The 12,936-nt window shown below is 37.4% G+C and overlaps 1 protein-coding gene across 3 annotated transcripts in view; it reads left to right on the forward strand.

The window, feature by feature from the left end:
* Nucleotides 1-12,936, forward strand: part of cntnap5l (contactin associated protein family member 5 like) — a 46,625-nt gene that overhangs the window by 23,769 nt on the left and 9,920 nt on the right. For 2 of the 3 annotated variants that reach the window (XR_006161146.1, XM_042766617.1), the window contains 11 exons: nucleotides 2,255-2,525; nucleotides 3,284-3,433; nucleotides 4,071-4,242; nucleotides 4,800-4,906; nucleotides 6,175-6,294; nucleotides 8,306-8,506; nucleotides 9,582-9,738; nucleotides 10,459-10,586; nucleotides 10,759-10,929; nucleotides 11,340-11,558; nucleotides 12,546-12,782. Coding sequence is in view for 2 of the 3 variants with exons in the window: in XM_042766617.1 (XP_042622551.1) it covers nucleotides 2,255-2,525; nucleotides 3,284-3,433; nucleotides 4,071-4,242; nucleotides 4,800-4,906; nucleotides 6,175-6,294; nucleotides 8,306-8,506; nucleotides 9,582-9,738; nucleotides 10,459-10,586; nucleotides 10,759-10,929; nucleotides 11,340-11,558; nucleotides 12,546-12,782 (1,933 nt within the window). In the remaining variant the exon portion in view is untranslated. The remainder of the gene's footprint in view (nucleotides 1-2,254; nucleotides 2,526-3,283; nucleotides 3,434-4,070; nucleotides 4,243-4,799; nucleotides 4,907-6,174; nucleotides 6,295-8,305; nucleotides 8,507-9,581; nucleotides 9,739-10,458; nucleotides 10,587-10,758; nucleotides 10,930-11,339; nucleotides 11,559-12,545; nucleotides 12,783-12,936) is intronic. The other variant, XM_042766616.1, reaches the window with a different exon arrangement.

Below are 12,936 nucleotides of genomic sequence, written 5' to 3' on the forward strand. Positions count from 1 at the left end.
AGATAAAGATCTTACCAGCTTTTTGCACTAGAGTACATGAAGTCCATGCATAGATTGAGGCGCTCCACACATCATTGTCTAGATAATGTTCATGCAGTGCTATAGTTATTTATTATTTATACAATAAGCTGTTGCAGTAAAATATAATTTAGAGCTGCAGGATATTATAGTTGTGATTAAAAGGCGGAAAAGGTAGATTAAAACTGTAGCAACTTTATGCAATATTCTTCATGTAGATTACACTTTCAAAACGATCTGAGAACTTCAACTTCTCAAAGGTCCTCAAAACTATAGTTAAATTAAACACAGCACCACTGCATCCGTGCACGTGGTCAAATGTTTCATCGTTAAAGTGTTGAGAGGTATTGAGTAGAGATCAAAACTAGAGAACAATTTATAAATACTAGATTTTCTTTTTTCTGAAATATTGTTAATCTTCATCACTCAAAATTTGAAGGAATGTTAGCTGTAGGTATACCACTGTTCTACTAATATTTTGACAAAGTATCCAAGGCACTTAAAAAAAAAAAACTTTGTTCTGTGAAAAACACAGTGATCAAAATTAGAGAACAGTAACAACTGTAGCATTAAAGAAGATTACAACTACAATTTTGGAGGGTAACAGCTTTCAGAAATAAGTAGGAAGTGTGGAGGCCTTTGCTTAGAATGACTTCAGCACATCTGCAGCTGCAGGATATCACTAGTTTCTCACACTGCGCTGATATGATCTTGGTCCACTTTTCTTCCACTCTCTTCTACAGTTTGGTAACTGTCGTGGGTTTCTTAGCCATAGCTTTGTCGAACTGAATTTTCAATCAGGTTTAGATCAGAACTCTGGGCTGGCCATTTCATTATTTTAATGTTCTTAGCTTCAAGGAATTGCTTTACCAGTTTTGCAGTGTGACAGGGGCATTGTCTTGAATGAAAAATTGCAGGCTGATTGAGAGATGCTTTCAGGGAAAGAACTGCATGTTGCTGAAGGAGGTTCTGATAAACATTTGCATTCACCCTGCCATGTAGCTATATAAGAGGCTCAACTCCTGCTGCAGAAAACATCCCCCAAACCATGACACTTCCTCTTCCATCTTTCACTGACTTATTTACGTACTTTGGCTTCAGTCTTTCCTCAGTTTGATGCTGAGCAAAATATTTCCCATCAGACCCAAATAAATTAAACTTCACAGAGTGCACTTTCAGTCCGACTTCTCTTAAACATGCCGAGACAGATCCTTACCCTGTTCAGTACTGGAGTACTGTCTACAGAACTGGCAAGCAATTCCAGCTGCCGTGTTGAACCAATTCCCCACTGAGACTCTCTGCATTATCCTGTCTTCTCTTGCGTTTGTTATACGTGGACAACAAGCCTTTTGGTGGGACTTGAATGAATAAGTATCACTGTAAACCTACAATATTCGAGAAACCACAGATTTGGAATGACCAATTTCTCTTGCAGTGGCTGAAAGGGTCAACCCTTTGGCCTTCAATATCTCTAAGCGTTCTATAATTTTGATCAGAGTTCTTTTTCAAATATCTCATTTAAGGATTTTACTGTGCTTCAGAATAAAATTAATTTATGAAACATGTCTTGGATATTTTTTAACTTGCAGTTACCCTGTTATGCAGTTAAATGAGTGCCTGTTTGATTAAGTAAATGAGTCTAGGATTGAATCTGATTATTTATTCTAAGATTGACTGGGTTTGTCCTGTATGAGCATACAATATTGTTGTGTGTGCAGGTCTTAAAAAGTCTTAAATTTGATTTTAAAAAACTTAAATTAGATTTTAAAATAAATAAATAAATAAATGTTTTGTCCAAACTTTTTATTGAAGATATTTTTGGCATGTCTATGGTAAACATGTGTACGGAGCCTCTGGAAGAAGAGCTGCACTCTATCATATTGTTTGCAATGACATTTTTGTTCACTAGTTATTCTGCAAAACTTCAGACTATTTGAGACAGACCCCAAGGGCCTACAGACCCCAGTTTGAAAAATACTGATCTAAAGAGTGTTAAACTGTTTGCTAAGGTAAAAGAAAAATGTCTTTTTTGTGTTTTTAACCTCTCTACCAGCACACATTGCTTCAATAATTCATCTACTGTGCACCAAGAGCCCATGCTAAACATCAGTATTATTTCATCCTCCTTTTTTCCTTTCTTACGCTACAGCTAGTTTTTAATTATCCTTGGGTTTAATTCTCCTCCCCACATATTCATGCTTTCTTTTATCTTCTTCCTTCCTTCTTCCTTACAAAGGGCAACGTGACATTCTCATGCTCCGAGTCTTCCTCGGTTGCTGTGACATTCCTCAGTTCCACTGGCAGCTTCCTGATGCTCCCCGCAGATTACAGTATGGAGAGTCTCTCTGTACGACTGCAGTTCCGCACATGGAATCAGGAAGGGCTGCTGTTCTCAGTCCCGCTGTCTCTTGATCCGGACCCCATTAACCTGCTTCTGCAGCTCAGCCAGGCTAGGCTACTCCTCTCACTCTCTGGAGGGCAACAAAACGCTGCGCAGGTGTTGAGCGGTAAGATGTATACAAATTCCTATGATTTCCATGATGTGGAAAATATGGACGGAATTGTGGAATCCACTACACAAACTCAAACACACGTCTCTCGTGAGGACATGAACACATGAACTTCATCTCCAGAGCTGCTCTCAAAAACACTTCAGCAGCATTTCATCATTTCTAGATACACATGGAAACATTATTATTATTAAAACTTTATTTTAAAAATACTCAAACAGTTTTCTTCCTTTTTTTTTATTTTAACAGTAAACCTCTGTTTTGCAGCACATTTTTGTTGTTGTTGTTGTTGTTGTTGATTAACAAATTAATTAATGTTTTAATGTTTTTTGCATTTATTTGATTACCAAAATAATTTAACTACACAACACAGAAACTCTGAGAGAGAGAGAGAGAAAACATTTCGTAGGGCCCTATTGTTCTGTAAAATGTTAAGTTGTTTTTATGAATTCAGTTGATTAGACATGCTTTTTGATTAATAAAATTTAATTTAACCATTGACTCAAGAGTCCAGAAAAAAATAAAAAGGAAAAAAGAAGTTGAATTTAGCTAATTTAAAACAAAAAAAAATTGAAGTTGGAAGAAAAAAATACAGAATTTGGGGGGAAAATACAACTTATTTCATAGGAGCGATAGTTAACTTGTGAATACATTTTTTGAGATTGTAAAGTGAATAACTGTAGATGCAGATGATTAAGTGATTAATTCACCCCAGCTTTCGTTCCTTGTTCATGCTTCTACTATTTGTTTTTCAGGTCAGAATTTGAATGATGGGCAGTGGCATTCCATAGCCGTCGAGGTCAAGGGTCAGAAGGTGTCTTTAACAGTCAACAACCAGAAGCCCGTCACAATGGAAACCAGTGGGCTTATTCAGAACATGCAAAGAACATCCATCTTCATCGGAGGTATAGCATTAGAAATTGAAATAGCTAGTTTATCCTGATTCTGGGAAAGAATTTCTGGCCATATTCAAATGCAGGGATAGTAACTTATTTTGATCTGTCATCTACAACGCTCAGTTCTGAACTACTGAACTGCAGGCAAAAAAGTGGTTATTACCCAAAACATTTTCCTGAATGCAAGGTACAATTTTCTTCTACCTTATTAACTCTAACCTCCATCAACTGAACGTTCCTCATATTCCTGAATAAAATACAGGCTTGACAGGCTGAGCGTATTCTCAGGGTCCATTTATTTAACATGCATAGCCGTTATTAGCAAATCTCCTGCTTTTTTCTGTGGATTTTTTTTTTTTTTTAGTTCATTCAGGCAGCTTGAACCACATTCCATTACTTTAGAGGATAAATGCATTTTCTTTAAAGCTGATATTGAAATCTTTGACTCAAACATCCAATATCTTAACTAAGACCTCTAAATCTCTCATTTTGCTTACTTCAGGGACAATGTAGTCCTGCTGAGATTCTATAAGCTGCTTTGCATGAATTTCTCAGAACAGAGAATTTTCTTTGTGCAACTTGGTATTAGTTGTGGATGTTGTTTTTGATTTAAAAGACAGTAAGTTGGGATTTTCCATTGTTTTAGGCTGCCCTTTATTCCAGTGTGATTTCAACTGTGAAAACCCCAACAAAGGATATCAAGGCTGCCTTCGTCTCCTATTCATCAACAACCATCCAGTCGACATACTTCAGATTCAGCAGGAAACCCTGAGCAACTATAGCCAGATTAGCTTTGATGTTTGCAACATACAAGACAGGTCAGCTTTCCCCATTGATTTTCTTATGTTCACACAGTTTTCTTATTTTTTTTATGATTCACTATCCATGTCTTGCAAATCAAATATGTAATTTGGCTAATAACCAGGCCCAGATGGATTTGGCAGAATTTCTTAGCCTTTTGGAGGAAAATCTGTGGAGTTTTTTGGAATGTTAATGGAATAGAAATTGGTTAAACAAAGTTCAAACAAAGTGATACACTCTCATTTTTAGCTTGAAGTATAATTAAATCAGTCAAAATATTTAATAAACATGAAAGGAGCAGGGGGTGTGTAGAACTTGGTGAATGATGACCATTCCAATTCTGTGGATTCACTTTGGCAGACTCATAATGTCTTAGCATAGTTTCAGTTTTCTTTCTGCATTTGTCAGGTGATAATTATCTTAAACCCCTTATATATAAAAAAGAGAACAGTAAGAGCACCTCTCCTCAATAAGCTGTGTGATTTGAGGTATTTTTTTCATGTCTGTAGCACAAACATGCAGGATAAGCTACATATAATAATATAACTGCATTTGAATATGTTTATCCCAACAGGTGTTTGCCCATTCTGTGCGAACACGGTGGTCAATGCATCCAGTCATGGGACCAGTTTTACTGTGACTGTTCTGGAACAGGATACACGGGAGCCACCTGCCACAACTGTGAGTTATGCAAAGCCCCAAACATCCTTTGCTTTCATTATTACTCAGATGTGAGCTGGATTTCACTGTTTTTCAGTGTTTTAATGATAATATATTTAAAGTACTTAGGTTTATTTCAGATATGTATTGTCAAAGTTATACTTTTCTATTTGCTAAAATTGATAATTTAAAAAAGAATTAAAGTGGCAAATTGTCATCTATAGGTGCCTACATTGTGTGGGAGAAAGTAGGATACTAAATTTTTCAATCAGCTCTTTAATTGACTTCGACTTCAGTGAAATTCTTATTATGTTTCAGTAAAGTTAGTGAGGTCGGTCGTTCCCCATATTTTTAGTTTTATAATTCATATAAACGGTATCCGTTATTTTAAATGATGCTTATTTAATAAGTCCAATGCTTCTTACTTTTTATCTTAAAATCATTTAGATTAATTAGAGTGTACATAATGTATCACTTGACAGCTGCGAGTCTACATGTCATGTAACGATGATATGAAACTGTGTACTCACCAATTTATCCGTTTAATTTTGGTATCTGTGTCTATGATAGTATTTTGAGTAAGCTGTAATTCTTTTCGGCAGATATATTTTTACGGTTCCTTGCTGTAATCAAATTTGTTGGATCAATATGTTCTAATCTGCCGCCACATGCACCGTTTTATCATACGCTCATGACTGTACATGTTCTCTGGAGGAGAGAGAGGCATGACAATGCCATCTGTTAGACTTATTGCATTAAAAGACTGAGAAATAAGATATTTCCATTTTACAAGTCCTGCTGTGTGATTCACTGTCAGCAAAACAACACGTGCAGCAAATTAGCTCACTCTACCACACAGTAGACATCTCTGTCAAGATGAACAGGTCCCAAGTAAACAATAATAACCTCTGTTTGCTAAATGATTATGCCATGGGTTATGCCATTGTTAGGAATATTAATTTAATATACGTAAATGAACGAAGACTTGTTTGCATGCGTCTTTATGTGTGACTGATTTAATAGATATCTGCTATCAGGCAGAATGCTCTGTCTAAATCATACAGCTGAATCACCAAAGGTTGACATGTATAATTGATCTTATATGATTACACTTTAAACTTTAAGGCAACAGAATGTTCTTGATTTCACTTCTGTGTTTACCTCCTACAGGCTCACTATCACTGTGCCAAGCATGCTGATGTGCCAAAATGCAAGCGTTCTGTAATTAAACACAACATAAAAACAGCAGCAGATTTATTTTCATCATTTCTATGATTCATCATTTTCAGCAATATATGAGCGATCCTGTGAGGCATTCAGGAAAACAGGAAGCCAATCGAGTGTGTTTACAATCGACCTTGATGGGAGCGGACCTCTAGAGCACACTCAAGTCAACTGCACCATGGCAGGTGACTCACTCAATTATGCATACTCAGCTTGGCACGTTTTTAGACATATTATTCACTGATGTTCATCATCTTTCACATTATTGAATGATGAAGCTCAAAGCTCAGCACTTCTCATTTACTAACCTGATTCAGTGCATGGACAGGTGTGACCTCAGCATGTGTGGGGGACTGCCTGGAGAAATCACACATCTCATTAAGTGAGTTCAGCATCTCATGCGGCTGTCTAGTTCAGCAGGTTGGATCAGGGTTGGCCAACCTTCCTCTCAGGGAGTCTCCGGTGAGGCAGATTTTTTTGCTCAGGCACCATACAAACTCCCTGATTCAGCTAGACTGGATCCAATGAAGTGGATGATGAGTGTTACCAAGACATCTAGATGGTGTGATATTGCTGGGGTTTAGATGTTTTGTATTATTCCAAGACCATGGGGGAATTATTTGAGCTTACTGATAAGGTTTTTTTTTTTTTTTTTTTTTTTTTTTTTTTTTTTCATTGATATGACAGTTTTTATTTTCCCATAATTTCATCCAAATTTAAGCAATTACTCCTGCCACGATTGATAGTGTGCACTTGAGTGGTTTGGTTGTGGTTAACTTAAATTTTGTATTTGAGGGAAGAAAAAAAAAATGTAATTAAATCTGCCAGCTGTGGTTGTTTAATGTATTACAGAAACTGTAAAATAATACAGTTTCTGTAATCCATGAAACAACCACAGCTGGCTTCATTTAAAAACTTATTTTTTAAATAAATAGAATCATATGTGGCATACTTTTAATGTGAATATATGTTAATTTGTAGGTTTTATTTAGAAAAATAATAAATTTTGCAGTATTTTACAAAAAAAAAACTAATGTATATGGTAAGGCTAATTTACAGTTAACCAATTAACAGTTTTTACTGTAGCATTTTTACAGCCTTTTTCTGTAAAAAAAAAATTACTAGTATTTTTTGGAAGTGACATCTAGAGATGAGCTCTTTATAACCAGTTTTGATTGTACTATAGCAAAAAGAAAAGAAAAAAAAGTTGTTTACCACCTCACCAAGACATGTGTGGGCAAATGCATCTTCTATCACCAGGAACAATGTGTTTTCTCACATCTCCTGTGAGGTTTCATCACCAATTTCACCAACCTTGGTTTTTGGCCTCTGACATGACTCTCCGCTGCATCAGATGCTGGGCTGATTTGTCTCTAAGATAAGACTGTAATACATTATATCATCACGTAGGGAAGTTCAAGCCCCATTATGTCAGCAACAGGGATGAGCGCAGGTGAAAGAAGAAAAAATTCAGGGAGCATGTCTCCCTGCAGAGACTGGCAGCATGTACTAGCTGAGACTGTTAGCTTCATTTTTCTTATTTTCTTAGGCAGCAGGCTTTGGCTCTAAGGTTATTGGAGCTGCAAGCCGAGCTGAGAAAAGTAAGCACCAGGAAACTGTCATACTCTGTGACCACCTGCTGCACGTTGGCGCAGCTAAGCTGGCTTTATTTTACAAAGTTAGCTTTCATTGAGCTTTAGTCAGGTTGCAAAGTCAGCTTTGTCATGGTGAATGCATTAAAAGATCCAGAGTCCCAATACAAATAGACCTTTTCTCTCAGACAACGCCAACAAGCACTGGCAGGAAAATCATTTGAAACTGACCTCAATTACAGGAGCTATTAGCCATGCTAATTCTGCAAGACACCGCAGACCGGAACCTTTGGATATCACACACAGCAATTTCAATTTGCATAGGGAAAGGTACTAGTGTAGACTAATATACTCTCATCATTTCACACCCTCCTGAATGAGTGACCTTCTGTTCTCTGCTTAATATTCATCAGGTATTTGCATACGACTCCATCACTCTGTTAATCTCTCATTTTCATTCGCGAACACATACGCTCGATTGAGCGCTGGCTTGAGAGGGTTGATACACGATCCGAGTCAATGGGGATTTCAGTCTGTACTAGTTTTTCAAGCATGCTGTGTCTGTGTGTGTGTGTGTGGTTGTGGGTGTGTGTTTCTTGGACAGAAGATAAAGTTTGGACTGTAGTGGGGCACGATCACATGAGGATCATTGACATTCGAGGATCCACTCCACGCAGCCCTTTTGTTCTCATCTTCAACTACACCATCTCACCGTACCATCTTCGCTCGCTTGTGACCTCCTCGGAACACTGCCAACAGGAAGTGATATATCGTTGCAGAAAGTCTCGGCTTTTTGACACCTGGGGTTGGTCTTGCTTTATTACTCTAGTTCAGGGATGGGGAACGTTGATCCTGGAGGGCCTGTGTCCTTGCAGAGTTTAGCTCCAACCCTAATCAAACACACCTGAACAAGCTAATCAAGGTCTTCGGGATACAGGTAGTTTTTTTTTTTGTTCAGGGTTGGAGCTAAACTCTGAAGGACAGTGGCCCTCCAGGATCAACGTTCTCCACACCTGCTCTAGTCTCTCTTATTGTTTTTTGTGTACTGTAGTGCTAAAATGTTGTCTTTCTTATGAAGTGTGTGATTTATGTTGCCTCAGGAATTCTAATCCTCTAAATTCGACTAATATGTTATAAGGAACAAAAAAGTACCTCACAGCTAAATGATTCACAACATCAGGTTATTACCACAGATATTAAAGGGGCTCAAGTGTGACATGACGACAATGTGTGGTGAATGATGATGTACACTTAAAAAGCTGTTAGAATGTAATTCTTGTCATGCAGGGATGGTTATAGGATGTGATGAGAGCATTTGAATTGCAAAGGCATGCATAAGGCCTTAAAAAAAAGATTATACACTGGTATGCTAAATTATTGCATGTGTTTTTTATTTTATTTTATTTAATTTTATTTTTTTCTTACACTGCTTTAATACTTTTGAGTTTGCAGGCTTGATATGCCTAGGCATTTAACTCAGTTGGAGTCAACTTATCCTCAAACACTTAGCTCACTTTTTTGCCAGAATGAGATCCAATAAAGCCTTTGAGCAAAAAATCAAACATGCTCAAATGGTGAACCTCCAGCACTAGACATCTTGCATATCTGATTGCCATTTGTCATTGGCTAAGCTCTTGGCCAGATCTCTGCACTGCTGTGATAGCAGATGTCTGGTAACGCACATTGCAGGAATACTATAATAACTGCTTGACTGACAGGAGTCTCAGAGCCCATTACTGACCAGCAGGGGCAGGAGACCAGATGTCATAATGCATGACTAAATTACATTAGACTCCAAACAGTGTTGTCATTTTTTGCATAATTATTTACTGCTATAAGTGAAAATATTCTTATGCTAGGGGCATTTTGTCCATTTTCAGATGGAACTCCTCTGTCATGGTGGCTGGATAGAGACGGAGTGAAAAGAACATATTGGGGAGGATTTCTGCCTGGGGTCCAGCAGTGCTCTTGTAGTTTGGATGGCAACTGCAGGGACATGAATTATTTCTGCAACTGTGATGCAGACCAAGACACCTGGTAAATCTTAATCTTAATAATCTTAAAACCCTAGCCCAAATATGAAAAAAAAAAAACATATTTTGGAGCCACTCTTATGTGTTATGCACAGTTTCAACTTGAAAATCACTATACAATATCATACAAAGTAATATCATAAACATAAACGCAGTTTGTTTTTAGAAAGGACCTCACAGGAGCTCAATATAATACCTCGGAATACCGTACATTTAGCACAGTTTTATCATTGGTAGAATATATATTATTTCAATACAAGCATTTCAGTCAAATAATAATTTATTTAATGTGTCAAACCTTTAACCCGTGGGGGGGTGGGAATCAAACTGTGGCATTCTTTTAAAAGGAGCCCAATTTCCCACACACTTGGCACTCAGTGAGCAGTTTTTCCTACTTTGTAAGGTAATAGGATTGTTATTTTCTGATAGAACGAAAGAAATCTTAGGCAGATTGGAGAGTTTTAGTCAATTAAATGGCTGTATTGGAATCACACTTTAAAACCCTTCATTAGTTTTTCTGTTAAAGTGACCGAGACACTGCAGAAAAAGCTTATTACTCGCCAAAGGGTGTAAGTATTACCGTTTTTTAAGCAACAAGTGAAGCATGCACACTCCTTAGAGGGCAATCTTCTACCTCAGAGAGCGATTAAAAAGACTTTCTCCCAGCCTTTCGCTTATTACCTCTTCTCTTGCACATTCTCTCATTCTCTTTCTCCTCCTGCAGGGCAAATGATACTGGTGTGCTGTCTTACAAAGACCATTTACCCCTTAGTGAGATCGCCATTGGAGACACAAATCGGACAAACTCACAGGCTGAGCTCCAAATTGGACCGCTGCGTTGCTATGGCGACCGTGGGTGTTTTGTTTACCAAATTTAAAAGGGGAATGGGGGGTAATATGGCTCTCTACTGAATATATTTTCATATTTCAAAATGCAGAAGAGATGGACCATTTTTTATCGAATTCAGTGCAAAATTTGTTTTTCAACATACTGTGTGCTTTCTTGCATGTTCCTCTGCTGCAGGATTTTTCTGGAACTCTGCGTCTTTTTACCAGGAATCCTCCTATCTGCATTTCCCCACCCTGCAAGCTGAACTGAGCGTCGATATTTCACTCTTTTTCAAAACTAGTGCTCTCTCAGGAGTCTTTTTGGAGAATCTGGGTGTCAGAGACTTCATAAGGCTGGAACTTAGTTGTGAGTCGTTGTTTAAATATTATTTGCCAAAAAAAAAAAAAAAAATGATTTGCCTTTTTTTTTTTCCAAGAAAATATTTAAATTATAAGTAGATACTTACTCGAAGCAAAATTGCATAAGAAACAGTTTTATATGTAAGAATTACTATAAATATGTTTTTTATCATTATTTGATATTTTAATTGGAAAGCAAGACAGAAACATTTACATAATCGTTCATTTTAAGGATAATATATCCTTGAATATCCTATTATTGTGTGCGTCTGACCCAAAAATAGGGGTTTCAGCAAGTGCTTAGAGACTCTTTCATTCAGTGAACTTTTAGTGAAATTCATTGTCATGTGATTTAAACCACACTGTGTGAGATAAACTTCTTTTTTTCTTTCTTCTTCTTCTTCTTTTCTTTCTCAGCTCCCTATACAGTGAACTTGACTTTTGACCTAGGGGATGGACCAGTAATTATTACCGTTCAGTCACCTGTAGCCCTGAATGATCGTCAATGGCATTATATTCGTGCTGAACGAAATGTGAAAGAAGCTTCTCTACAGGTTGACTCTCTGCCGTTGAAGCTAAATGAAGCACCATCTGAGAGACCCTACCGTCTTCAGCTCAGCAGTCAACTCTTTGTGGGTACGCAGACATGTAATCAAGGAAATGACACTAATAATGATAAAATAACATTGAATGTACGTTAGCTGGAGCTAAGAATACCTCAGGGAGCAGAGAAAATTGAGATCATTTTAATAGAAAGAATCTGTGATCATATTTGTTAGTGAGGAACCGTGGTGTTGCTAAACGTTACGTCATTAAACCCAAGGCTTGACAGTGTAAGCATTTCACTTGCATTTATGCAACTAAAAATAGATGTGTGTGAACTGCAAAATGTATTTAAAAGTATGTGTGCAAATAAATAGTACTTCCTTGCAGGTCCTTAAAAGACTTAAATTCAGTTTCAAATTAATGCAAAAACTGCATATTTAAAAAAATGTGGCATGTTCTGTAGGCTCGTGGTTTCAAAGCAGTTTGCAGTCAGTGAAAACCATACATTTATCCCCAGCTTTTGCTTATGATCAACTGTTATGATTTATGACAAAGTTTTAACTTTGATGATTTATATGTAGTATGATGCTTGTATGATGCATATGTTATCTCCCTCATTTGTTTGAGTGAGCAGCTGGAAGTAGTAAAGACATTTCAAATAAGTGCCAGTGTAAGTAATCAAAGTCCCACAATGCGCAATAATCTGCATCTGGCATTTAATTAGTAAATGAATCACTTAAAATATAAATAATTCCATAATTATTAAAGAAATACAGTTTGAACACAAAATATTTAAAAACCTAGTGTACTTTTTGTATTCAAATAAATAATTTGCTTGTAAATGTCTCCTCATACCTCTTAATTAAGGAAAAACTAATTATTTTATACATTTTCATTGTGTCCTTAAAGTTTTCAAATTTGGAGCACATGTACTCTTTGGGGGGGTATGTGTAAAGATTTTATGCCACACCACATTATTTGCAGTCAGTCTTGTTTTATGCTAAGAACAATAATTTTCAGTAAATGCTGTTAAAAACAAAAATTTTGTGCTGTCAATCATTGTACTCTTCCCATTAGGAGGAACAGCTTCTAGGCAGAGGGGCTTTCTGGGCTGCTTACGTGCCCTCATCATTAACGGGGTCACCCTTGACCTGTATGAACGTGCAAAGACCACCCCGGGGGTGAATTCAGGCTGCCCGGGTCACTGCACCAGCGACAGCGTCTGCCATAACGGAGGGAGATGTGTCGAAGAGAGGAGCAGTTACACCTGCGACTGCACACAGACAGCCTTCGACGGGCCACACTGCAGAACAGGTGAGGTTATGATGACCTCCAGGTGAGCTTGCTTCCATAGGTCTTGTTGCATTCATCAAAAAAAAGCTGAATGAAACAGGCACTCTGGACTTAAGCACGCCTCAGATGCTTGTAGTTCTCAAATGCCATAGTGTTGGCATTCCTGACAGCAGAA

Source organism: Cyprinus carpio, chromosome A11 (genome assembly GCF_018340385.1).
Source record: "Cyprinus carpio isolate SPL01 chromosome A11, ASM1834038v1, whole genome shotgun sequence".
Taxonomy (NCBI): Eukaryota; Metazoa; Chordata; class Actinopteri; order Cypriniformes; family Cyprinidae; genus Cyprinus; species Cyprinus carpio.